The sequence below is a fragment of the Carcharhinus amblyrhynchos genome, chromosome 9, assembly GCF_965287045.1.
Source record: "Carcharhinus amblyrhynchos chromosome 9, sCarAmb.v2.hapA, whole genome shotgun sequence".
Lineage (NCBI taxonomy): Eukaryota > Metazoa > Chordata > Chondrichthyes > Carcharhiniformes > Carcharhinidae > Carcharhinus > Carcharhinus amblyrhynchos.
Window position 1 is genome coordinate 95,871,110 of NC_137332.1, and position 24,710 is coordinate 95,895,819.

The following is a 24,710-nucleotide window of genomic DNA, read 5'->3' on the forward strand; positions in this document are numbered from 1 at the left end:
CATCTCTTTCGTGTTAATGATAGTTTCTCGGTTCTCACCTGCCACAGCCTTCCTGTCATCAATTTTTGGCGTGTTATTTGCGTCTTCCACTGTGAAGACCCACACAAAATATCTGCTCAATGCCTCAGCCATTTTCTCATTTCCAGTTATTACATCTCCCTTCTCGCCCTCGAAAGGACTCATGTTTACTTTCGCCACTCTTTTTCGTTTTTATATTTGTAGAAACTTTTGCTCTCTGTTTTTAATATTCTGAGCTAGTTTACTCTCATTCTCCATCTTACCTTTCTTTAGCTTTTCTCATGGCTTTCTGCTGACCTTTAAAGATTTCTCAATCCTCTAGGTTCCCATTAATTTTTGCCACTTTGTATGCATTTTCTTTCAATTTGATACTGTCCTTTATCTCCTTAGATATCCATGGCTGATTATCTCTTTTTCTACAGTCCTTCCTTATCACTGGTATATACTTTTGCTGAGCACTGTGAAAGATCGCTTTGAAAGTCTTCCTCACGCTCCATCTATATTTTAAATTCAACCATACTGTGATCGCTTCTTCCGAGAAGATCCCCAACTACAAGATCATTAATTATTCCCGACTCATTTCACAGGACCACATCTAGGAGAACTTGCTCCCTTATCGGTTCCATTACATACTGTTCAAGGAAGCTGTCAGGGAAACATTCTATGAACTCCTTCTCAAGGCTGCCTTGAGTGACCTGGTTTGACCAATTGATATGTAGATTAAAATCCCCCATGATAATTGCTATACCATTTTTACATGCATCAGTTATTTCTTTGTTTATTTCTCACCCCACCATGATGTTATTATTTGCTGGTCTACACCAGTCAGTGATTTTTCTCCTTACTATTACTAATTTCCACCCAAATGGATTCAACCTTTTTTCCATAGAACCGAGAACATCTTTCACTACTGCCGTGATATCATCCTTAAATATCAGAGTTACACTAACCTCCGTTACCTTCCTGTCTGTCCCTCTGAACAGTTTGATACCCCTGGATGTTCAACTCCCAGCCGTGACCATCCTGCAACTCTGTCTCTGTAATGGCCACCAAATCATACTCGTTCACAATGATTTGTGGTGTCAACTCATTTACCTTGGTTCAAATGCTGCTAGTATTCAGATAAAGTGGCCTTATGCTAGTTTTTGTACCTTCTTTTTGAATTCTAACACTTCCATTAATAACATCTCCTCCGTTCTCCTTCCTTTTAATTTTTCTCCTGATTTTTGATGTAGTTGGAACCTTCTCCCCTTCTTCTTTTCTCCTTGCTCCCTCCTTCTCGAACTCCTTACATAGGTTCCCATCCCCTTGGCATTATTAGTTTAAACCCTCCCCAACCGCTCGGGCAAACACTCCCCCTCGGACATCAGTCCCAGTCCTGTCCAGGTGTAACCCATCCAATTTGTACAGGTCCCACCTCCCCCAGAACCGGTCCCAATGCCCCAGGAATATGAAACCCTTTCCCTGATACCATCTCTTCAGCCACGTATTTATCTGATATCTCTTCTCATTTCTACTCTGACTAACGCGTGGCACCGCTAGTAATCCTGAAATCACTACCTTTAAGATCCAATTTCTTATCTTTTTTCCTCGCTCCCTATATTCTGCTTTCAGGACCTTATCCCTTTTTTAACCTATGTCGCTTGTACCAACATGTAATATAACCATGGGCTGTTCACCCTCCCCCTTCACAATGTCCTGCAGGTGCTACGAGACATCCTTGACCCTAACACCAGGGAGGCAACATACTATCCTGGAGTCTTGTCTGCAGCCACAGAAACGCCTGTCTATTCTCCTTACAATTGAATCCCCTATAACTATTCCACTGACACACTTTTAACCCTTCCCCTTTGCAACAGAACCAACCTAGGTGTAAAAGTTTAGCTGCTGCTGCTTTCCCTCGAGAGATCATTCCCCCCAACAGTATCCAAAGCGGTATATCTGTTTTGCAGGGGAATGGTCACTGGAGATTCCTGCACTACCTGCCTGTCTCTCATGCCATTCTCTTCCTGCCTGTGGAGTCTGAGCCTGCGGTGTGACCAACTCTCTATACATGCTATCCACAATACTCTCTGACTCGTGGATGCTCCACAGTGTCTCCAGCCGCCGCTCCAGTTCTGAAACTCGAGCTTCCAGGAGCTGTAGCTGGAGACACTTCCTGTACACATGCTGACCCAGGAGACTGGAACTGTCCCCAGACTGTCACATGGAGCAAGAGGAGTAAACCACTGCTTGGAGCTCTCCTGTCATGTCTTACCCCTTTCAATTAAACTTTTGAAAGATGTTTTGTTTCAGATATATACAATTTTCTTTCTTTCCTGCTCCTTGTTACTACCGAGTATAACATTTTCAAACTATAAACCACAGAAATTACACAGAAACACTACAGTAGTGTCCAACAACTACAATGCCAAGAGCAAAAAGAAAATATATTTCCCAATCTGCACTCTCGTTTGTAGCCTCTGCTGCCTGTTTCACCTAACTCCCTGTGTTCATCCAACTCCCAAAGCACTTCTCTCAGTCAGACAGCACTCTGTGCAGGAAAAATATGATGTGGAGATGCCGGTGTTCGACTGGGGTAAACACAGTAAGAAATCTCACAACACCAGGTTAAAGTCCAACGGGTTTATTTGATAGTAAACGTCACTAGCTTTTGGAAAGCTGTTCCTTCGTCAGGTGATTGCAGAGTTCTGAGTGGAGAACTCTCCATTCACCTGACGAAAGAACCTTTATATTACCTGCACATTTTCCCCATGTCCTTTATCGCAATTTAATCTTTCTGTTCCTCCATTCTTCCCTCTGTTTCTGGACCTTTCCACTTTCATTGCTCCAAGCTTCTCTGATCTGGGTGTTTTGAACATACAAACATGGAGCAGGAGTAGGCCATTCGGCCCCTCGAATCTGCTCTGCCATTCTGTGGTGATGTGATTGTGATCTGAACTCTACTTTCCTCTCTATCTCCCTGGACACTTTCACTCCCTTGTCAGTCATGATGTTATCTCACATTTATATCTGACAGATACATAATAATGTCTCAGCAAATATCACCCATTTCAAACTCTCACCAAAAGATTCAAATTCACCCCAGAGAGAGAGAGAGTGAGAATGGAAGAGGGAATTCTGTACTTACCGGGAGAGACCCAGGAAAAACACAGGGAGATGGAGAAAAGGATCAGCAACATTCTGGGAATCCACTGTCCCGATTCCAATCAGTGACTGGGAATTAAACACTCTGAGGATGAAACAACTTTATAAACTGGGGGAAAACATGAAATAAAAACCCAAAACCTTATCCAAACTCCATTTTCCCGTCTGTATCGAGCATTTCCTTCTTGCAGAACCAGAGGATGTCTGATTGGTTTGTCTCAGAAAATTCACCAATGAAAGAGATAAACAGCCAGCCTGTCACTAGTTACCAGGAAGATCAAACTCAGACAGGTTCAGATTCAGGCTGATAAAAATCTAATCTTTACCCAGTGCCTTTCACAAAGTGAAACCTCCCAGCGGAGTGCCTCAAGGATCTGTTCTGGGACCCTTGTTGTTTGTCATTTTCATAAATGACCTGGATGAGGAAGTGGAGGGATGGGTAAGTAAGTTTGCTGATGACACGAAGGTCGGTGGTGTTGTGGATGATCTGGAAGGATGGCAAAAGTTGCAGCGGGACATAGATAGGATGCAGGACTGGGCGGAGAAGTGGCAGATGGACTTCAATGCGGATAAATGTATAGTCGTCCATTTTGGCAGAACCAACGGGATGAACGAGTACACTATCAAGGGCAGAAGTCTGAGTAGTGTTGAGGAGCAGAAGGATCTTGGGGTCCGGGTCCACAGGACTCTTAAATCGGCCTCGCAGGTGGAGGAGGTGGTTAAGAAGGCGTATGGTGTACTGGCCTTCATTAATCGAGGGAGTGAGTTTAGGAGTCGGGAGGTAATGCTGGAACTTTATAAGACCCTTGTCAGGCCTCATTTGGAGTATTGTGCGCAGTTCTGGTCGCCTCACTATAGGAAGGATGTAGAAGCTATTGAAAGGGTGCAGAGGAGATTTACAAGGATGTTGCCTGGACTGGGAGGCATGCCTTATGAAGTTAGGTTGAGGGAGCTGGGACTCTTTTCCCTGGAGAGACGAAGGTTGAGAGGCGACCTGATAGAAGTTTACAAAATGTTGAGAGGAATAGATAGGGTGGACTCTCAGAGGCTATTTCCCCGGTTTGAAATGGTCGCTACGAGAGGACACAGATTTAAGGTGCGGGGAGGGAGGTTCAGAAGTGATGTTAGGGGTAAGTTTTTCACTCAGAGGGTGGTGAGTGAATGGAATCGGCTGCCGTCAGTGGTGGTGGAGGCGAACTCGCTGGGGTCTTTTAAAAGACTTCTGGATGAGTATATGGGGTTTAATGAGATTGAGGGTTATAGATAGGTCTGTAGGTTGGTAGGTGATGATGTGATCGGCGCAACTTGTGGGCCGAAGGGCCTGTTTGTGCTGTAGTGTTCTATGTTCTATGTTCCCCAAGGACAGCTTTATAAAACAAAGATTGACCCAGAGACACACACAGCTCAGTGCACAAAAACTGTCTCCAAATTCCAGGGTTAAAGGAGTGTTTTAAAGAGAGGCTGCAGAGAGGTGTAGGGAGGGGATTACAGAGTGAAGGACTGAGGTTACTGAAGGCACAGTCCCCAGTGTGGGGGAGATTCGAATCCCTGATACTGGAGATGTCAGAATGAGAGGAACACAGAGATCTCACAGAGTTTGTGAAACTGGAGGGGATTACAGTGCTGGGGGACTGAGTTCAGTGTCCCAGGGGTCAGTGCTGGGGGACTGAGTCCAGTGTCTCAGGGGTCAGTGCTGGGGGACTGAGTTCAGTGTCCCAGGGGTCAGTGCTGAGGGACCGAGTTCAGTGTCCCAGGGGTCAGTGCTGGGGGACGGACTTCAGTGTCCCAGGGGTCAGTGCTGGGGGACTGAGTTCAGTGTCCCAGGGGTCAGTGCTGGGGGACTGAGTTCAGTGTCCCAAGGGTCAGTGCTGGGGGAGTGAGTTCAGTGTCCCAGGGGTCAGTGCTGGGGGACTGAGTTCAGTGTCCCAGGGGTCAGTGCTGGGGGACTGAGTTCAGTGTCCCAGGGGTCAGTGCTGAGGGACCGAGTTCAGTGTCCCAGGGGTCAGTGCTGGGAGATGGACTGAGTTCAGTGTCCCAGGAGTCAGTGCTGGGCAACTGAGTTCAGTGTCCCAGGGGTCAGTGCTGAGGGACCGAGTTCAGTGTCCCAGGGGTCAGTGCTGGGAGATGGACTGAGTTCAGTGTCCCAGGGGTCAGTGCTGGGGGACTGAGTTCAGTGTCCCAGGGGTCAGTGCTGGGGGACTGAGTCCAGTGACCCAGGGGTCAGTGCTGGGGGACTGATTCAGCGACCCAGGGGTCAGTGCTGGGGGACTGAGTTCAGTGTCCCAGGGGTCAGTGCTGGGGGACTGAGTTCAGTCTCCCAGGGGTCAGTGTTGGGGGACTGAGTTCAGTGTCCCAGGGGTCAGTGCTGGGGGACTGAGTTCAGTGTCCCAGGGGTCAGTGCTGGGGGATGGAGTTCAGTGTCCCAGGGGTCAGTGCTGGGTGACTGAGTTCAGTGTCCCAGGGGTCAGTGCTGAGGGACCGAGTTCCGTGTCCCAGGGGTCAGTGCTGGGGGACGGACTTCAGTGTCCCAGGGGTCAGTGCTGGGGGACTGAGTTCAGTGTCCCAGGGGTCAGTGCTGGGGGACTGAGTTCAGTGTCCCGGGGTCAGTGCTGGGGGACTGAGTTCAGTGTCCCAGGGGTCAGTGCTGGGGGACTGAGTCCAGTGTCTCAGGGGTCAGTGCTGGGGGACTGAGTTCAGTGTCCCAGGGGTCAGTGCTGGGGGACGGAGTTCAGTGTCCCAGGGGTCAGTGCTGAGGGACCGAGTTCAGTGTCCCAGGGGTCAGTGCTGGGAGTTGGACTGAGTTCAGTGTCCCAGGAGTCAGTGCTAGGCAACTGAGTTCAGTGTCCCAGGGGTCAGTGCTGGGTGACTGAGTTCAGTGTCCCAGGGGTCAGTGCTGGGGGACTGAGTCCAGTGACCCAGGGGTCAGTGCTGGGGGACTGAGTTCAGTGTCCCAGGGGTCAGTGCTGGGGGACTGAGTTCAGTGACCCAGGGGTCAGTGCTGGGGGACGGAGTTCAGTGACCCAGGGGTCAGTGCTGGGGGACTGAGTTCAGTGACCCAGGGGTCAGTGCTGGGGGACTGAGTTCAGTGTCCCAGGGGTCAGTGCTGGGGGACTGAGTTCAGTGACCCAGGGGTCAGTGCTGGGGGACTGAGTTCAGTGTCCCAGGGGTCAGTGCTGGGGGACTGAGTTCAGTGTCCCAGGGGTCAGTGCTGGGGGACTGAGTTCAGTGACCCAGGGGTCAGTGCTGGGGGACTGAGTTCAGTGTCCCAGGGGTCAGTGCTGGGGGACTGAGTTCAGTGACCCAGGGGTCAGTGCTGGGGGACTGAGTTCAGTGTCCCAGGGGTCAGTGCTGGGGGACTGAGTTCAGTGTCCCAGGGGTCAGTGCTGGGGGACTGAGTTCAGTGTACCAGGGGTCAGTGTTGGGGGACTGAGTTCAGTGTCCCAGGGGTCAGTGCTGGGGGATGGAGTTCAGTGTCCCAGGGGTCAGTGCTGGGGGACTGAGTTCAGTGTCCCAGGGGTCAAGTGCTTGGAGATGGACTGAGTTCAGTGTCCCAGGAGTCAGTGCTGGGCAACTGAGTTCAGTGTCCCAGGGGTCAGTGCTGGGGGACTGAGTTCAGTGTCCCAGGGGTCAGTGCTGGGGGACTGAGTTCAGTGTCCCAGGGGTCAGTGCTGAGGGACCGAGTTCAGTGTCCCAGGGGTCAGTGCTGGGAGATGGACTGAGTTCAGTGTCCCAGGAGTCAGTGCTGGGCAACTGAGTTCAGTGTCCCAGGGGTCAGTGCTGGGGGACTGAGTTCAGTGTCCCGGGGTCAGTGCTGGGGGACTGAGTTCAGTGTCCCAGGGGTCAGTGCTGGGGGACTGAGTTCAGTGTCCCAGGGGTCAGTGCTGGGGGACTGAGTTCAGTGTCCCAGGGGTCAGTGCTGAGGGACTGAGTTCAGTGTCCCAGGGGTCAGTGCTGGGGGACTGAGTTCAGTGTCCCAGGGGTCAGTGCTGGGGGACTGAGTTCAGTGTCCCAGGGGTCAGTGCTGGGGGACTGAGTTCAGTGTCCCAGGGGTCAGTGCTGAGGGACTGAGTTCAGTGTCCCAGGGGTCAGTGCTGGGGGACTGAGTTCAGTGTCCCAGGGGTCAGTGCTGGGGGACTGAGTTCAGTGTCCCAGGGGTCAGTGCTGGGGGACTGAGTTTACTGTAAGGTTGTACATTGACACGCGGATTCTCTCTGCCTGATCTTACCGGATGTCTGGTTTGTCATCTTCAGGACTGTATTCAGATTCTCCTTTGCCATGTCTGAGTGTGAGTTCACCAGTTCTGTGATATAATCCCAGAATTCAGAGTCGATATTTTCAGCCATGAACCTCTGCCTGGGAATGCAGCGACGGATATTACTGTCATAATACCCTGTTTGGACACCATTGACCATTGCAGTGCTCGTGATCTCAGGAAAATCTTCTGTCCCAGAGACAACAGTTCGCATCACCGTGAGTGTGTTCGTGTCTGTAAAAGAAACAGTTAAAGGGATTGGCCAATGAACACCATCTGATCATCAGAACAATCTCACTGGCCTTCACCATCCCCTCTCCCCACGTCCCCAATCACCCCCCCGACAGAGCCCCCCATATACAATCCCCTACTCCCGATCACCACCCCCTCCCCCGATCACCACCCCCTACTCCCGATCACCATCCCCTTCCCCGATCACCACCCCCTCCCCCGATCACCACCCCCTTCCCCGATCACCACCCCCTTCCCCGATCACCACCCCCTCCCCCGATCACCACCCCCTCCCCCGATCACCATCCCCTCCCCCGATCGCCACCCCTTCCCCCGATCACCACCCCCCTCCCCCGATCACCACCCCCCTCCCCCGATCACCACCCCCCTCCCCCGATCACCACCCCCTCCCCCGATCACCATCCCCTTCCCCGATCACCACCCCCTCCCCCGATCACCACCCCCTTCCCCGATCACCACCCCCTCCCCCGATCACCATCCCCTTCCCCGATCACCACCCCCTCCCCCGATCACCACCCCCTTCCCCGATCACCACCCCCTCCCCCGATCACCATCCCCTTCCCCGATCACCACCCCCTCCCCCGATCACCACCCTCTCCCCCAATCACCAAACCCTAGCCCCGATCACCACCCTCCCTCTTAATTACTACCCACTCCCCGATCACCATCCCCCCCCGTTCACTACCCCTACCTCCCAATGACCATCCCCTCCTCCTCCTCCTCCCAGTCACCACACCCTCTCTCCCCGATAACCACCCCCACCAATCACCATCCCCTCCTCCCAATCACCATCAGAGCCACCCCCCGAACACCACCCCGAACGGGCCAGTAATATGGTCTGGAGGCTGTGTAAGCGGTTGTCAGGCAGGAAGGGTCAGTGTCCATCCCATCCTGATATCGGTCCCGTCTGTCGTACCTGCAATGTCGAGCCACCCGCCTGACACTCTGCAGCCTCCCAGCACCCGGCCTCCAAGGATATTCCTCCAATCCCTCTGTCCCCGCCCCAGTCACAACCACAGACTGCCAAGGCACAGCCCCGATAAACCCCACCCTATCACCCCCACCCCCTACACCCTGTGTCCTCACAGCCATCAGATTTTCAATCCCTCCTTTATCCCCATAGGATAAGAGGGCCCATAACCACCAGGAACATGTCAAGACTGGGGGTGGGGTCTCCAAGCTGCATCTCCTCACTACCTTTGAGGTGTCCTATGGAGCTAGCAGGGAAAGGTGAGGAGGGAATGGTGCTTTTATTTCAAAGAGAATGGAATATAAAAGTAGGGAAAGCCTGCTAAAACTACACAAGGCACCAGTTAGACTAAATCTGGAAAACTGTGAACAATTTTAGTCCCCTTATCAAAGGGAAAATATACTGGCATTGGAAGCAGTCCAGAGAAAGTTCACCAGGTTGATCCCAGGTATGAAGGGATTTTCTTTTGAGATGTTGAGTAGATTGGGCCTGTACTCATTGGAGTTGAGCAGAAAGAGAGGCAACCTTATTGAGACATATCGGATTCTCAGGGTCTTTGACAGGGTAGGTGCTGAGAGGGTGTTTCCCCCTGTGGGAGAATGCCAAGACTGGAGGTGGGGTCTCCGAGCTGCATCTCCTCAATACCTCTGAGAAGCGCTATGGGGCTAGCAGGGAAGGGTGAAGAGGGAATGGTCACTGACGGTCAGGTCAGGGTTCACCATGGAAGTGAGCATTCCCAAAACCTGAGTTCACATGACTCATTCCAGGTAAGTGGCAAACTGCCCAGACACTTGTCCTTTTCTACTTTAAAAATTAGAAAGAAACTTAAGCAAGGAATAAGGACAGCTAAAAGGGGTCACGTAAAGCACTGGCCGGCAGGATTAAGGAAAATCCCAAGGCTTTTTACACGTATGTAAAGAGCAAGAGGGTCGCCATGGAAAGGGTTGGCCCACTCAAGGACAAGGGATGGAATCTATGTGGGGATCCAGGGGAATTGGATGAGATATTAATGAATACTTTCTATCAGTGTTCAACAAAGAGAACGACTTCAGGGATGATGAGTCTGGGAAAGGATGTGTAGATAGTTTGAGTCATGTTGAGATCAAAAAGGAGGAGCTATTGGGTTCCTGAGAGGTATTATGGTAGACATGTCCCCAGGGCCTGATGGGATATCCCCCAGAATACTGAGTTAGGCAAGGAGGAAATGGCTGGGGCCTTGAGAGAAATCTTTGTATCCTCACAGACTACAGGAGAGGTCCCAAAGGATTGGAGAATAGCCAATGTTGTTCCTTTGTTTAGGAAGGGGAGCAAGAATAATCCAGGTAACTATTGGCTGGATCATCAGTGGAGGGAAATTATTGGAGAGGATTCTTCGAGACAGGATTTATTCCTGCTTGGAAACAAGTAGACGTATTAGTGAGAGGCAACATGGTTTTGTGAAGGGGAGGTCATGTCTCACTAACTTGATCGAGTTTTTTGAGGAAGTGTCGAAGATGATTGATGAGGGTAGGGCAGTGGATGCTCTTTGCATGGACTTCAGTAAGGCCTTTGACAAGGTCCCTCATAGCAGACTGGTGCAGAAGGTGGAGTTGCATGGGATCAGAGGTGAGCTGGCAAGGTGGATACAAAACTGGCTCGGTCAAAGAAGACAGAGGGTAGCAGTGGAAGGATGTGTTTCTGAATGGAGGGCTGAGACAAGTGGCATTCCTCAGGGATCAGTGCTGGGACCTTTGCTGTTTGTAATATATATAAATGATTTGGAGGAAAATGTAACTGATTCAATTAGAAAGTTTGCAGATGACACAAATGTTGGTGGTTTTGAGGATAGCGATGAGGGCCATCAGAGGATACAGCAGGATACAGTTCAGTTGGAGAATTGCACGGAGAAAAGGCAGATGGAGTTTAATCCAGACAGATGTGAGGTCATGCATTTTGGAAGGTCTAATACGGATAGGAAATATACAGTAATTGGCAGAACCGTGAAGAGGAGTGATAGGCAAAGGGATCTGGATGTACAGGTACACAGGTCACTCACTGAAAGTGGCAACATAAGTAGAGAAGGTGGTCAGGAAGACAAATGACATGGTTGCCTTCATCGGACGGGGCATTGAGTTTAAAAATTGGCAAGTCATGTTGACGCTTTATAGAACATTAGTTAGGCCGCACTTGGAATACAGTGTTCAATTCTGGTCGCCACACTACCAGAAGGATGTGGAAGCTTAGGAGATGGAACAGAAAAGATTTACCAGGATGTTGCCTGGTATGGAGACCATTAGCTATCAGAGGTTGGAGAAACTTGGTTTGTTCTCACTGGAAACACAAAGGTTGAGGGGAGACCTGATAGAAGTCTACAAGATTATGAGATGAATGGACAGAGTGGATAGTCAGGAGCTTTTTCCCAGGGTGGAAGAGTCAATTACTAGAGGGCACAGGTTTAAGATGCAAGGGGCAATGTTTAAAGGAGATGTACGAGGCAGATTTTTTTACACAGAGAGTAGTGGGTACCTGGAACCCATTGCCGGGGGAGGTAGTGGAAGCAGATACGGTAGTAACTTTTAACGGGCATCATGACAAATACATGAAAAGGATAGAAATAGAGGGATATGGTCCTGGTAGGGTCGGGGGTTTTAGTTCAGTCGGGCAGCATGGTCGGTGCAGGCTTGGAGGGCCGAAGGGCCTGTTCCTGTGCTGTAATTTTCTTTGTTCTTTGTTCTCTTGCACTGAACCTTTTGTTATCTGTTACAGGAAATGATCCAGATGCATTAAACCCCCCCCACTCTGCTCCTCCTAAGATGCAGAACGGCAGCTGGAAGAAAACCTCGGAGGAAAGCCCTGAGGAAAGAACCAAGCTTAGCATTTGTCAATCGACACCAGCTTCCACCACACAATCCCTCAGAGCAGACACGATCACCTCAGTGGGACAAGTTCGTGCTGAGGCTTCTGGGTCACTTACTGGTGGGCACCACACAGCCTTTGATCTACATCGGGTGAAGGCGGGAACATCGAGGGTTCGGGCACACGGAGTTCTTCTGGGGCTCAGGATGCATCCGGCCCCAAGCCAAGTGCTAGGCCTCTGGGATCAGTCATCCCGAAACTGCTGGAGATACATCAGCAGCAATGGTGGAGGGGCTGTCAGCAACACTGCATCAACTGTGAGGCTTTTGGAGGAGTCGAACAGATTTCTGTCACAGGAGGTGGTACCGGTACAGTGTGGCACTCAGGCTAACACTGCAAGGGTCACATCCACAGTGGAAAGCCTGGGGCAAGGATTGGTCACCATGGCTGACAGGATGTAGACCATCCTGGAGACACGGCCATGACTGCGAGCCTCAAACTTGGTCCGGTCTCAGGGGGCATCCCTGGGGGCTTGCACAGCATGGGGCAGATGTAGTTGGGATTCCAGGACTGACAGAGCCAGGTGATGCTGAGGCTGGCCCACTGTCCCATTGAGTGTCCCCGGTACATATGGGCACCCTGAGGGAGGAGGAAGGCTTGGAGCCCATGCCAGGAGACACCAGACATCCCTAAACCTTCTGGTTCCACCCCCTCCCACTCTTTCCTGACACCGGAGCATCTCACGGGCAGCGGGATGAACAGGGTGGCACGGCTACACCAGTGTCATCCGCAAGTCAGCCAGAGACCTGTAGGTCTCAGCCCCCCAGGGGTCTCCCACCAAGGGGATCACAGTCCCCGGGGTGTGGAACGCAGCAGGGTGCCTCCCCATCCAATGTGCATCCTGGGGGGTCACCCAGGTGCAGTAAAAGGCCACAAAAAATTCAGAAGTTCCAGTGTCATCAGGAGGGCAGAAGTTAAGGTTTGCACTAGTCAAAAAAAGGACACGAGATACTGTTTAGAATGACATACACCTGTTATATCGCACCATTAAATATCATCCTTTCATGCTATTTGCACTGTTAGTTTCACCGAGAAATATTACTGCACCCCCAGCTGTGACTAATCTTTCTGTGATTCCTGCCCTACAGGGATGACCGTATCCTGACCGCACACAAAGAGGCACAGAACGTCATGCTGTGTGACAGAGGCGCTTTGGCCAGTAGGCACAGACCGCCTGCCCTGGTATCTCCAACACCCACCGCACCCTGTGGCAACATCCACGCCCCACAGGGTTCTGTTCCCCCCTTAACCCCACACAGCCCATTGCCTGCACGTTTATGTGCGAGACCCACACTCATATGTGTGCCTAGGTGCCAGTGTAGACAGAGAGGGCAGGTAGTAGGTGATCTGCAAGTTTGCAGATGACACAAAGATGGCAGGTTTGGCGGACAGTGAGGAGGAGTGTCAGGTGACACAGCAGGATATAGATAGGCTGGTATATTGGACAGACAAATGGCAGATGGAATTTAATCCTGATAAATGCGAGGTGATACATTTTGGAAGGAATAATGTAGAGGGGAGTTATATGATAAAGGATAGACCTATTAAGAGTATAGAAATACAGAGGGACCTGGGGGTGCAAGTGCACAAGTCTTTGAAGGTGGCAACACAGGTGGAGAAGGTTGTGAAGGAAGCTTATGGTATGCTCGCCTTTATAGGAAGGGGTATAGAGTACAAGAGCTGGCGTCTAATGCTACGGTTGTACAGAACGTTGGTTAGACTGCATTTGGAGTACTGCATCCAGTTCTGGTCACCTTACTACCGGAAGGACGTGGAGACCCTGGAGAGAGTGCAGAGGAGGTTTACCAGGATGCTGCCTGGTATGGAAGGACTGGGTTATGAGGAAAGATTGGGTAAATTGGGGCTGTTTTCCTTAGAAAGAGGAAGATTGAGGGGGGATCTAATAGAGGTGTATAAGATTATGAAGGGTATAGATAGATAGATACAGTGGCAGGCTTTTTCCTAGATTGGAGACAAATATCACGAGGGGCCACGGGCTTAGGATGAGGGGGGAGAGGTATAATTTGGATGCTAGAGGGAGGTTTTTCACACAGAGGGTTGTGGGGGTATGGAATGCACTGCCAAGTAAGGTGGTGGAGGCAGGCACGCTAAACTTGTTTAAGGTACACTTAGATAGACACATGAGCAAAATAAGGATGGAGAGAAATAGGAGACTGTTTTAAGTAAGGGTCAGATACTCGGGACGTTTCTGGAAATCTAATGCTACATGTTGTTGATGTTTTTCTCTTTGAATCCACAGGTGTGTCGGTCCACCTTGTTGTCTAACGATGGGCATACACACGGTGGGTCGTGCGTGGGCTGCTCTTGGATGTTTCGAGAGTAGCCTAGTACTTCACGTCGTTTGTGTACGCTTAAACTGGACCAGCTGATGGGCACCACGACAGCTCAGTGACTATCACTGATTGCTGTGCAGATACATGGATTTGGGCCAGTGTCTGTGGGAGTTTGTGCATTCTCCCCGTGGTTGTGTGGGTTTCCTGCGGGTGCTCCGGTTTCCTCCCACACCCCAAAGATGTGCTGTTAGGCTGATTGGTGTAACAAATTGCCCCAAAATTATTCTCCCCTCAATCTGGTTTCACTGTGGGTGCCATAAGCATAGACATGGGTCAAGGGTGGAAGAGGAAAGGCGCAATGTTAAAATGGCAGCACAGGCTCGTTGGGCCAAAGGGCCTGTTTCCCGTGCTGTGTTGTTCTTTGTTCTTGGTAGGATTCAGACTTGTGTGGCACCAGGGCAGCATCACAGTGTGCCACAGAATGAGTCATCACCACCCTCCTGCCTGGACCAAGGACTCGCTAGCATGCCCAGCCCACTCCCATCACCCTGGTCTGATGCCATTTGGACCCTTGTCCCCCTCCAGCCATCCCGGCAGCCTGAACTGGTCCTGAAAGAGTCCGGGGATGTCCGAACTCTGGAGGATGTAGCTGTTGTGCACACTCCCTGGGTGTTGTACACACAGTGCATGATATTCAGCCTGTGGTCACGGACAATCTGCACATTCAGGAAGTGGAACCCCTTCCTATTGATGAAGCGCAGTCCCTGATCATGTGGGATCCACTGGATAACGTGAATGCCATCTACAGCCCTCTGCACATGGGGCAGTGCAGTGATGGTGGTGAAGCTGCAGTCCGGGCTTCCTGTTGGGTCTGGCCCATGTTGAAGTGGATGTAATTGGCTGGATTCCTGGAAGGACCTGGTGGTGTAGAAGTTGAGGGCACCGTGACCATCACTGCCACCGGGAGTGGGTGTCTCCTGTGCCTCGAGTTACCAGGTCTGAGGAGCTGAAACAGGTGCCACACTGTCTCCTTACTTAGACAGAGCCAGCAGCATCGTGTGGCTCCCATCATCCCTGCAAAACATCTACAACTCCTGTACGCCCTGAGCCTCCACCTCCTCCTTCCCCTGCCCCCCTCCCCTGTGGCAGGATGTGCTGCCATGTCCTGGCGCTGACCGGCAGCCCCCTGCCCTCCTGTTGAGGGTTCTGCCTTCTGGCACGCAGGGAGGGCACAGGAATGGGATGCCAAGCTACCCATTGCGGACCCTTGAAGCTTGGGTATGAGTGCTATCACCGCAGTGCCTTCCAGGTATTACAGACAGACGGGGGGAGGGGCAGCCTCGTGACTATCACAGGATGGGTTCCCATCGCAGGCAGCAGTGCAGAATCCAGGCAGTGTGAAGAGCCGTGTTAACAACTGCACAGCTCCCGTGCTTGGAGCAGCAGCTGACAGAGCTGCTGTCTGTTACTGTTAGTGGGGCCTGGGATACAAGGTCTGGTGTCAGCCGCAGTGTCTGTCCAGCAGACAGACAGTAAAACAAACAGGTTAATATTTGTGGGTTGGTGATGAACATCATGTGACACCCTTCGGGGGTCTCTGTGTAGCCAGGGGCAATGTGTGCACCATGAACCTGCTGCAAGTGGTGACTCCCAGCACTGGTCCCCCCCGGGGAGGTGCTGGCGTAGTGGCATTGCTGCTGGACTAATCCAGAGACCCAGGGGAATACTCTGGGTACCTGGATTCGAATCCCACCATGGTGATGGTGAAATTTGAATTCAATAGAAGTCTGGAATTAAAAATCTATTGGTGACCATGAAACTGCAATCTATTGTCACAAATACCCATCTTGTTCACTAATGTCCTTTAGGAAAGAAAATCTCCCATCTTTAGCTGGTCTGGCCTACATGTGACTCCAGACCCACAGCAATGTGGTTGAGTCTTAAATGCTCTGAGGAATGGGTAATAAATGCTGGCCCAGCCACTGACACCCACATCCCATGGACAAATCAAAAAGCCCCCCACCCCATCCCAGCACCTGAGTATCCGGTGCCCCCTCCCCCTGAACTCCGGGGGCTGCCGCTCAATGGGAATTACCTCCTCACTCTCCTTCACTATTGCTGCCCCAGGCCCAGACTTTTATAAACTATCTGTGATTCATGCTGGAGTGACGTCACGCTGGAGAGGAGGGGAAGGTACGGGAGGGGGAAAAGGGCCGGGCCAAACTCTAATGATATGTAAACCTATTCAAATGCATGGAAATTGACATCCCGCCGGAAAAAATGGCCTGGGAGAATCCCGAACCACCTGACACCAGGCGCAAATTCGATTGTTCGGCTCGCGACCCATTTCCCTCCCCTGATACACCAACCAACCAGTGCAGCAGGGTGGAAAGATCACAGTATCAAGGACCCAGGTTCAATTCCCGGCTTGGGTCACTGTCTGAGGATTCTGAAAGAAATGGCGGAGGTGATAGTGGATGCCTTGGTGGTTATTTTCCAGACGTCGCTGGATTCCGGGGAAGTGCCGGAAGATTGGAAAACGGCTAATGTTACACCGTTGTTTAAGAAGGGTGCCAGGCAAAAGGCGGGGAATTATAGGCCGGTTAGTTTAACGTCTGTGGTAGGTAAAATGTTAGAATCCGTCATTAAGGAGGAAATTGCGAGGCATCTTGAAGGGAATTGCTTGATAGAGCAGACGCAGCACGGTTTCATTAAAGGGAAGTCGTGTCTGACAAATTTACTGGAGTTCTATGAGGATGTGTCTAGGGCGGTGGATAGAGGAGAGCCGGTGGATGTGGTCTTTCTGGATTTCCAGAAGGCGTTTGACAAGGTACCTCACAAGAGGTTACTGCAGAAGGTAAGGGGGCATGGAGTTGGGGGTAGGGTGTTAGCGTGGATAGAGGATTGGTTGTCAAATAGGAGGCAGAGAGTGGGGGTCAATGGGTGCTATTCGGATTGGCGGTTGGTGACTAGTGGGGTGCCCCAGGGGTCGGTGCTGGGGCCTCAGCTATTTACCATTTATATAGATGATCTGGAGGAGGGAACCGAGTGCAGGGTGTCGAAATTTGCTGATGACACCAAGATTGGGGGAAAGGCAAATTGTGCGGAGGGTGTGGAGAGTCTGCAGAAGGATCTAGATAGGCTGGGCGAATGGGCCAGGAAATGGCAAATGGAATTTAATGTTGGCAAGTGTGAGGTGGTCCACTTTGGTAGGAAGAATGGTAGGAAGGACTATTACTTACGTGGCGAAAAACTGCAGCAGGCGACGGTGCAGAGGGACCTCGGGGTCCTTGTGCATGAGTCGCAAAAACCCAGCTTGCAGGTGCAGCAGGTGGTCAGGAAGGCGAATGGGATGCTGGCCTTCATAGCGAGGGGGATTGAATATGAAAGTAGGGAGGTCTTGCTGCAGCTGTATAGGGCATTGGTGAGGCCGCAGCTGGAGTACTGTGTGCAGTTTTGGGCGCCGCACCTGCGCAAGGATATTTTGGCCTTGGAGGGAGTGCAGAGGAGGTTTACTAGGCTGATACTGGAGTTGAGGGGGTTGAGCTATGAGGAGAGGCTGAATAGACTAGGCTTGTACTCGTTGGAGTTTAGAAGAATGAGGGGAGATCTCATTGAGACGTATAAGATGATGAATGGGATGGATAGGATAGAGGTGGAGAGACTCTTCCCGCTCAAAAAAGACAGTAGGACTAGGGGGCACAGCCTCAAGATAAAGGGGGGGCGGTTTAGAACGGAGTTGAGGAGGAACTTCTTCACTCAAAGGGTGGTGAATCTCTGGAATTCTCTGCCCTTTGAAGTGGTGGAGGCTGCCTCGCTAGATATTTTTAAGAAGCGGGTTGATGGGTTTTTGATAAGAGAGGGGATTAAGGGTTATGGGGAGAGGGCGGGAAAGTGGAACTGAGCCACGACACATCAGCCATGATCTTATTGAATGGCGGGGCAGGCTCGAAGGGCCAGATGGCCTACTCCTGCTCCTATTTCTTATGTTCTTATGTTCTTATGTCTGTGTGGAATTTGCATGTTCTCCTCGGGTGTGCGTGGGTTTCCTCCGGGTGCTCCGGTTTCCTCCCACAGACCGAAATGTGCGGGTTAGTGAATGGCCATGGTAAATTGCCCTTTAGTGTCAGGGGTACTCACCAGGGTAAATGCATGGGGTTATGGGGATAGGGCCCGTGTGGACTGTGATCAGTGTAGACTTGATGGGCTGAATGGCCTCCCTCTACACTGTAGGGATTCTATGATTCTATGAGGGAGATGGATAATCCAGAGCAGGATCTCCACTGAACTTCACAGAACTTTTTAATCCCCCTTTATACATGGTCACGAGTATACCCTCAGTTTGGAAAAGTCTCGGAATCACCAGGCAGGAATATTCCGATTTAAATTTCACTCCCAGCTGTAGCTGCCTGGAAACACTCTCACCTCTGACTCAGAATGTTCCGGATTGAAGCTCCCATTCCAGAGACTGGGCTGCACACACAGTGTATTACTGACAGAATGCTGCACTGTCAGAGGATCAGTCCTGAGGGAGAACTTTCCTCACAGATTAATGTAATAGATCCTGGGACAGAGCAGGGTGATTACAAACTGGATCAATACTGATTCCTGAGGCAACATCATTCATGTAGATTGTCTAATCAGAGTTTCCTGTACCATAACAGTGAGGAGACTAGAAAAGGTATTTCATTGGCTGGAAAGAGCTTTGGTGCATCCTGGTGTTGTGAAGTCTTTCTGTATCTGCTTTCTCTCTCACACCTTTTCTCAAAATACATTGGTAACTTTGCAATCGAACATCACTGCTCCCAAATCAAAGTACGGATTTTAATTTGTTAAGAACATCAGAACCAGGAGCAGGAGTTGGCCATCTGGTCCCTCAAGCCTGTTCCGCCATTCAATAAGATCATGGCCGATCTTCTTGTGGACTCAACTCCACTTACCCGCCCGCTCACCATAACCCTTAATTCCTTAACTGTTCAAAAATTTATCTATCATTGCCTTGAAAACATTCAATGAGGTAGCCTCAACTGCTTCACTGGGCAGGGAATTCCACAGATTCACAACCCTTTGTGTGAAGAAGTTCCTCCTCAACTCAATCCTAAATCTGCTTCCCCTTATTTTGAAGTTACGCCTCCTAGTTCTAGTTTCACCTGCCAGTGGAAACAACTTCCCTGCTTCTATCTTATCTATTCCCTTCATAATCTTATATGTTTCTCTCAGATCTCCCTCATTCTTCTGAATTCCAATGAGTATATCCCTAGAGTACTCAGTCTCTCCTCATAAGCCAACCCTCTCAACTCCAGAATCAACCTAGTGAATCTCCTCTGCACCCCTTCCAGTGCCAGTATATCCTTTCTCAAGTAAGAAGACCAAAACTATACACCGTACTCCAGATGTGGCCTCACCAGCACCTTATACAGCTGCAATGCAATCTCCCCGTTTTTAACCTCCATCCCTCCAGCAATGAAAGACAAAATTCCATTTACCTTTTTAATTACCTGCTGCACCTGCAAACCAACTTGAGATTCCTGCACAAGGACACCCAGGTCTCTCTGCACAGCAGCATGCTGCAATTTTTTACCATTTATATAATAATTCATTTTGCTGTTATTCCACCAAAATGGATGACCTCACATTTACCAACATTGTCCTCCATCTGCCAGACCCTCGCCCACTCACTTAGATTATCTATATCCCTTTGCAGACTTTCAGCATCTTCTGCACACTTTGCTCTTCCACCCATCTTAGTGTCATCTGTGAATTTTGACATACTACACGTGGTCCCCAACTCCAAATCATCTATGTAAATCGTAAACAATTGCAATCGCAACACTGATCCCTGAGGCACACCACTAGTCACTGATCACCAGAAAAACACCCATTTACCCCCACTCTTTGCTTTCTGTTCGTTAAGCAATCCTCTATCCATGCTAATACCCGTAACACCGTGCACCTTTATCTGGCGTAGCAGTCTTTGGTGCGGCACCTTATCAAATGCCTTCTGGAAATGCAGATCACCGCATCCACGAGTTCCCCATTGTCCATTGCGCATGTAATGTTCTCAAAGAATTCCACCAAATTAGTCAAATATGACCTGCCCTTCATGAACCCATGCTGTGTCTTACCAGTGGGACCATTTATATCCAGATGTCTTGCTATTTCTTCCTTGATGATAGATTCAAGCAAGATCAAGCATTTTTCGTCCTACGGAAGTTAAGCTTACCGGCTGATAGTTACCTGCCTTTTGTCTACTCCCTTTTTGAACAATGGCGTCACATTTGCTGTTCCACCCCAGAGTCCAGTGAATTTTGGTAAATTATGACTAGTGCACTTGCTATTTCTCTTGCCATCTCTTTTAGTACCCTGGGATGCATTCCATCAGGACCAGGAGACTTGTCTACTTTTAGCCCCATTAACTTGCCCAACACTATCTGTTTCGTGATAATGATAATTTCTAGGTTCTCACCTGCCACAGCCTTCCTGTCATCAATTTTTGGCATGTTATTTGTGTCTTCCACTGTGAAGACCCACACAAAATACCTGCTCAATGCCTCAGCCATTTTCTCATTTCCAATTACTACCTACCCCTTCTCGCCCTCGAAAGGACTCATGTTTACTTTCGCCACTCTTTTTCGTTTTTATATTTGTAGAAACTTTTGCTCTCTGTTTTTAATATTCTGAGCTAGTTTACTCTCATTCTCCATCTTACCTTTCTTTAGCTTTTCTCATGGCTTTCTGCTGACCTTTAAAGATTTCTCAATCCTCTAGGTTCCCATTAATTTTTGCCACTTTGTATGCATTTTTTTTCAATTTGATACCGTCCTTTATCTCCTTAGATATCCATGGCTGATTATCTCTTTTTCTACAGTCCTTCCTTATCACTGGTATATACTTTTGCTGAGCACTGTGAAAGATCGCTTTGAAAGTCCTCCTCACGCTCCATCTGTATTTTAAATTCAACCATACTGTGATCGCTTCTTCCGAGAAGATCCCCAACTACAAGATCATTAATTATTCCCATCTCATTACCCAGGACCAGATCTAGGAGAACTTGCTCCCTTATCGGTTCCATTACATACTGTTCAAGGAAGCTGTCACGGAAACATTCTATGAACTCCTTCTCAAGGCTGCCTTGACCGACCTGGTTTGACCAATTGATATGTAGATTAAAATCCCCCATGATAATTGCTATACCATTTTTACATGCATCAGTTATTTCTTTGTTTATTTCTCACCCCACCATGATGTTATTATTTGCTGGTCTACACCAGTCAGTGATTTTTCTCCTTACTATTACTAATTTCCACCCAAATGGATTCAACCTTTTTTCCATAGAACCGAGAACATCTTTCACTACTGCCGTGATATCATCCTTAAATATCAGAGTTACACTAACCTCCGTTACCTTCCTGTCTGTCCCTCTGAACAGTTTGATACCCCTGGATATTCAACTCCCAGCCGTGACCATCCTGCAACTCTGTCCCTGTAATGGCCACCAAATCATACTCATTCGCAATGATTTGTGTTGTCAACTCATTTACCTTGGTTCAAATGCTGCTAGCATTCAGATAAAGTGGCCTTATGCTAGTTTTTGTACCTTCTTTTTGAATTCTAACACTTCCATTAATAACATCTCCTCCGTTCTCCTTCCTTTTAATTTTTCTCCTGATTTTTGATGTAGTTGGAACCTTCTCCCCTTCTTCTTTTGTCCTTGCTCCCTCCTTCTCGGACTCCTTACATAGGTTCCCATCCCCTTGGCATTATTAGTTTAAACCCTCCCCAACCGCTCGAGCAAACACTCCCCCTCGGACATCAGTCCCAGTCCTGTCCAGGTGTAACCCATCCAATTTGTACAGGTCCCACCTCCCCCAGAACCGGTCCCAATGCCCCAGGAATATGAAACCCTTACCCTGATACCATCTCTTCAGCCACGTATTTATCTGATATCTCTTCTCATTTCTGCTCTGACTAACGCGTGGCACCGCTAGTAATCCTGAAATCACTACCTTTAAGATCCAATTTCTTATCTTTTTTCCTCGCTCCCTATATTCTGCTTTCAGGACCTTATCCCTTTTTTAACCTATGTCGCTTGTACCAACATATAATATAAGCATGGGCTGTTCACCCTCCCCGTTCACAATGTCCTGCAGGCGCTCTGAGACATCCTTGACCCTAACACCAGGGAGGCAACATACTATCCTGGAGTCTCATTTGCAGCCACAGAAACGCCTGTCTATTCTCCTTACAATTGAATCCCCCATAACTATTCCACTGACACACTTTTAACCCTTCCCCTTTGCAACAGAACCAATCTTGGTGTAAAAGTTTAGCTGCTGCTGCTTTCCCTAGAGAGGTCATTCCCCCCAACAGTATCCAAAGCGGTATATCTGTTTTGCAGGGGAATGGTCACTGGAGATTCCTGCACTACCTGCCTGTCTCTCTTGCCATTCTCTTCCTGCCTGTGGAGTCTGAGCCTGCGGTGTGACCAACTCTCTATACATGCTATCCACAATACTCTCTGACTCGTGGATGCTCCACAGTGTCTCCAGCCGCCGCTCCAGTTCTGAAACTCGAGCTTCCAGGAGCTGTAGCTGGAGACACTTCCTGTACACATGCTGACCCAGGAGACTGGAACTGTCCCCAGTCTGTCACATGGAGCAAGAGGAGTAAACCAATGCTTGGAGCTCTCCTGCCATGTCTTACCCCTTTCAATTAAACTTTTGAAAGATGTTTTGTTTCAGATATATACAATTTCCTTTCCTTCCTGCTCCTTGTTACGACCGAGTATAACATTTTCAAACTATAAACCACAGAAATTACACAGAAACACTATAATAGTGTACAACAACTACAGTGCCAAGAGCAAAAAGAAAATATATTTCCCAATCTGCACTCTCGTTTGTAGCCTCTGCTGCCTGTTTCACCTAACTCCCTGTGTTCATCCAACTCCCAAAGCACTTCTCTCAGTCAGACAGCACTCTGTGCAGGAAAAATATGATGTGGAGATGCCGGTGTTCGACTGGGGTAAACACAGTAAGAAATCTCACAACACCAGGTTAAAGTCCAACGGGTTTATTTGATAGTAAACGTCACTAGCTTTTGGAAAGCTGTTCCTTCGTCAGGTGATTGCAGAGTTCTGAGTGGAGAACTCTCCATTCACCTGACGAAAGAACCTTTATATTACCTGCACATTTTCCCTGTGTCCTTTATCACAATTTAATCTTTCTGTTCCTCCATTCTTCCCTCTGTTTCTGGACCTTTCCACTTTCATTGCTCCAAGCTTCTCTGATCTGGGTGTTTTGAACATACAAACATGGAGCAGGAGTAGGCCATTCGGCCCCTCGAATCTGCTCTGCCATTCTGTGGTGATGTGATTGTGATCTGAACTCTACTTTCCTCTCTATCTCCCTGGACACTTTCACTCCCTTGTCAGTCATGATGTTATCTCACATTTATATCTGACAGATACATAATAATGTCTGAGCAAATATCACCCATTTCAAACTCTCACCAAAAGATTCAAATTCACCCCAGAGAGAGAGAGAGTGAGAATGGAAGAGGGAATTCTGTACTTACCGGGAGAGACCCAGGAAAAACACAGGGAGATGGAGAAAAGGATCAGCAACATTCTGGGAATCCACTGTCCCAATTCCAATCAGTGACTGGGAATTAAACATTCGAAGGAGGAAAATAATATTGTTTATTGTGATTGGAAAACACAAAAAAAATGTTGATAAGGATCCAGTTTCCTGTCTTCATTAAAATGTGATCAGTTCCCTGAAGTTTAGCCACACAACCATAGGCTGAATGATTGATTAGTGTTGCAAAAAGTGCTGATGAAAGGGAAAGAATTTCTAACGTTTATTTATTTTTCACAAGTAGGCTTACATTAATACTGCAATGAAGTTAATGCGAAAATCCCTGAGCTGCCACAGTCCAGCACCTGTTCAGGTACACTGAGGGAGAATTTAGCATGGCTAATTCACCTGTCCTGTGACCAGTTATCAGGAAATTGTCCATTTCCAGTTCCGACACTTCCATGTTGAGTTTCCTCCCCCATCAGGAATGGACATGAAAAGGGGCTTGAAAATTACGAAGAAGCCACACTGCAGACAACCATCATTTTAGCCTCTGCAGGCTTTGGGCCCAGTCAGGCCACCTGCCCCGACAAGGGTACAGACTGTTAGACTCATTAAAAACCTTGTTAAACTGAAATTTTTCGAATCCGCTTTAGGTTTCTCAATTTGAAATTGAGCAGACGAATGGTCTGGTGTGAGCGCCCAGCAGTTGGCCAGGGAGGACAGTCCTCCCACAGTCCCTTTCAGCTTGCCTGGCTGTAAGAGCAGACACAGTTTGCCCTGTAGATGGACATTCCCCTCCCCTCACCACATTCCCCCTCACCCCAATTATGGAGGCCTGGCTTCTTTCCTGGTTTATTTTGATGTTTTTCTGAAGTGACTAACATGGACCTTCCTGTTGAAGCAGTTTCTCAGTTACACACCTTGTACTGCAGCTTGTCGAAAGCTGGAGGAATCCGAATTGGCTGTTCGGGAGCCTGCCCACTACTCTTAATTGTAAGGGAAATGGTTTCCATGCCAATTATAAATGTTCCCCCACAGAAAATCCTTAACTGTGACCTGCATCTGTGTGTGTACACCTCTCTTTGTAGCTGTGAGTGTGTGTGTACATGAGCGTAGTGTGTGTATTTGTGTGTGCATATGAACATGTGTGTGTTACTTGCACACCTGTGTGTGCATGTCTGTGTGTGTACGTATGTATATATGTGTTGGTGCCTGTGAGTGTGTATGTATCTTTGTGTCTGTGTGTCTGCATGTGTCTGTTTGTATGTGCATGTCTGTTCATGTGTGTGTTTACATATGTG

At 49.1% G+C, this 24,710-nt stretch overlaps 1 protein-coding gene across 1 annotated transcript in view; it reads right to left on the minus strand.

The window, feature by feature from the left end:
* Positions 1-23,507, minus strand: part of LOC145348099 (class I histocompatibility antigen, F10 alpha chain-like) — a 39,679-nt gene extending 16,172 nt beyond the window's left edge. The window contains exons 1-2 of the mRNA XM_080196243.1: positions 23,405-23,507; positions 7,391-7,651 (exon numbers count right to left, since the gene is read on the minus strand). Coding sequence (XP_080052369.1) covers positions 7,391-7,651; positions 23,405-23,456 — 313 coding nt within the window. The 5' untranslated portion in view covers positions 23,457-23,507. The remainder of the gene's footprint in view (positions 1-7,390; positions 7,652-23,404) is intronic.
* Between the last annotated feature and the right edge of the window lie 1,203 nt (positions 23,508-24,710).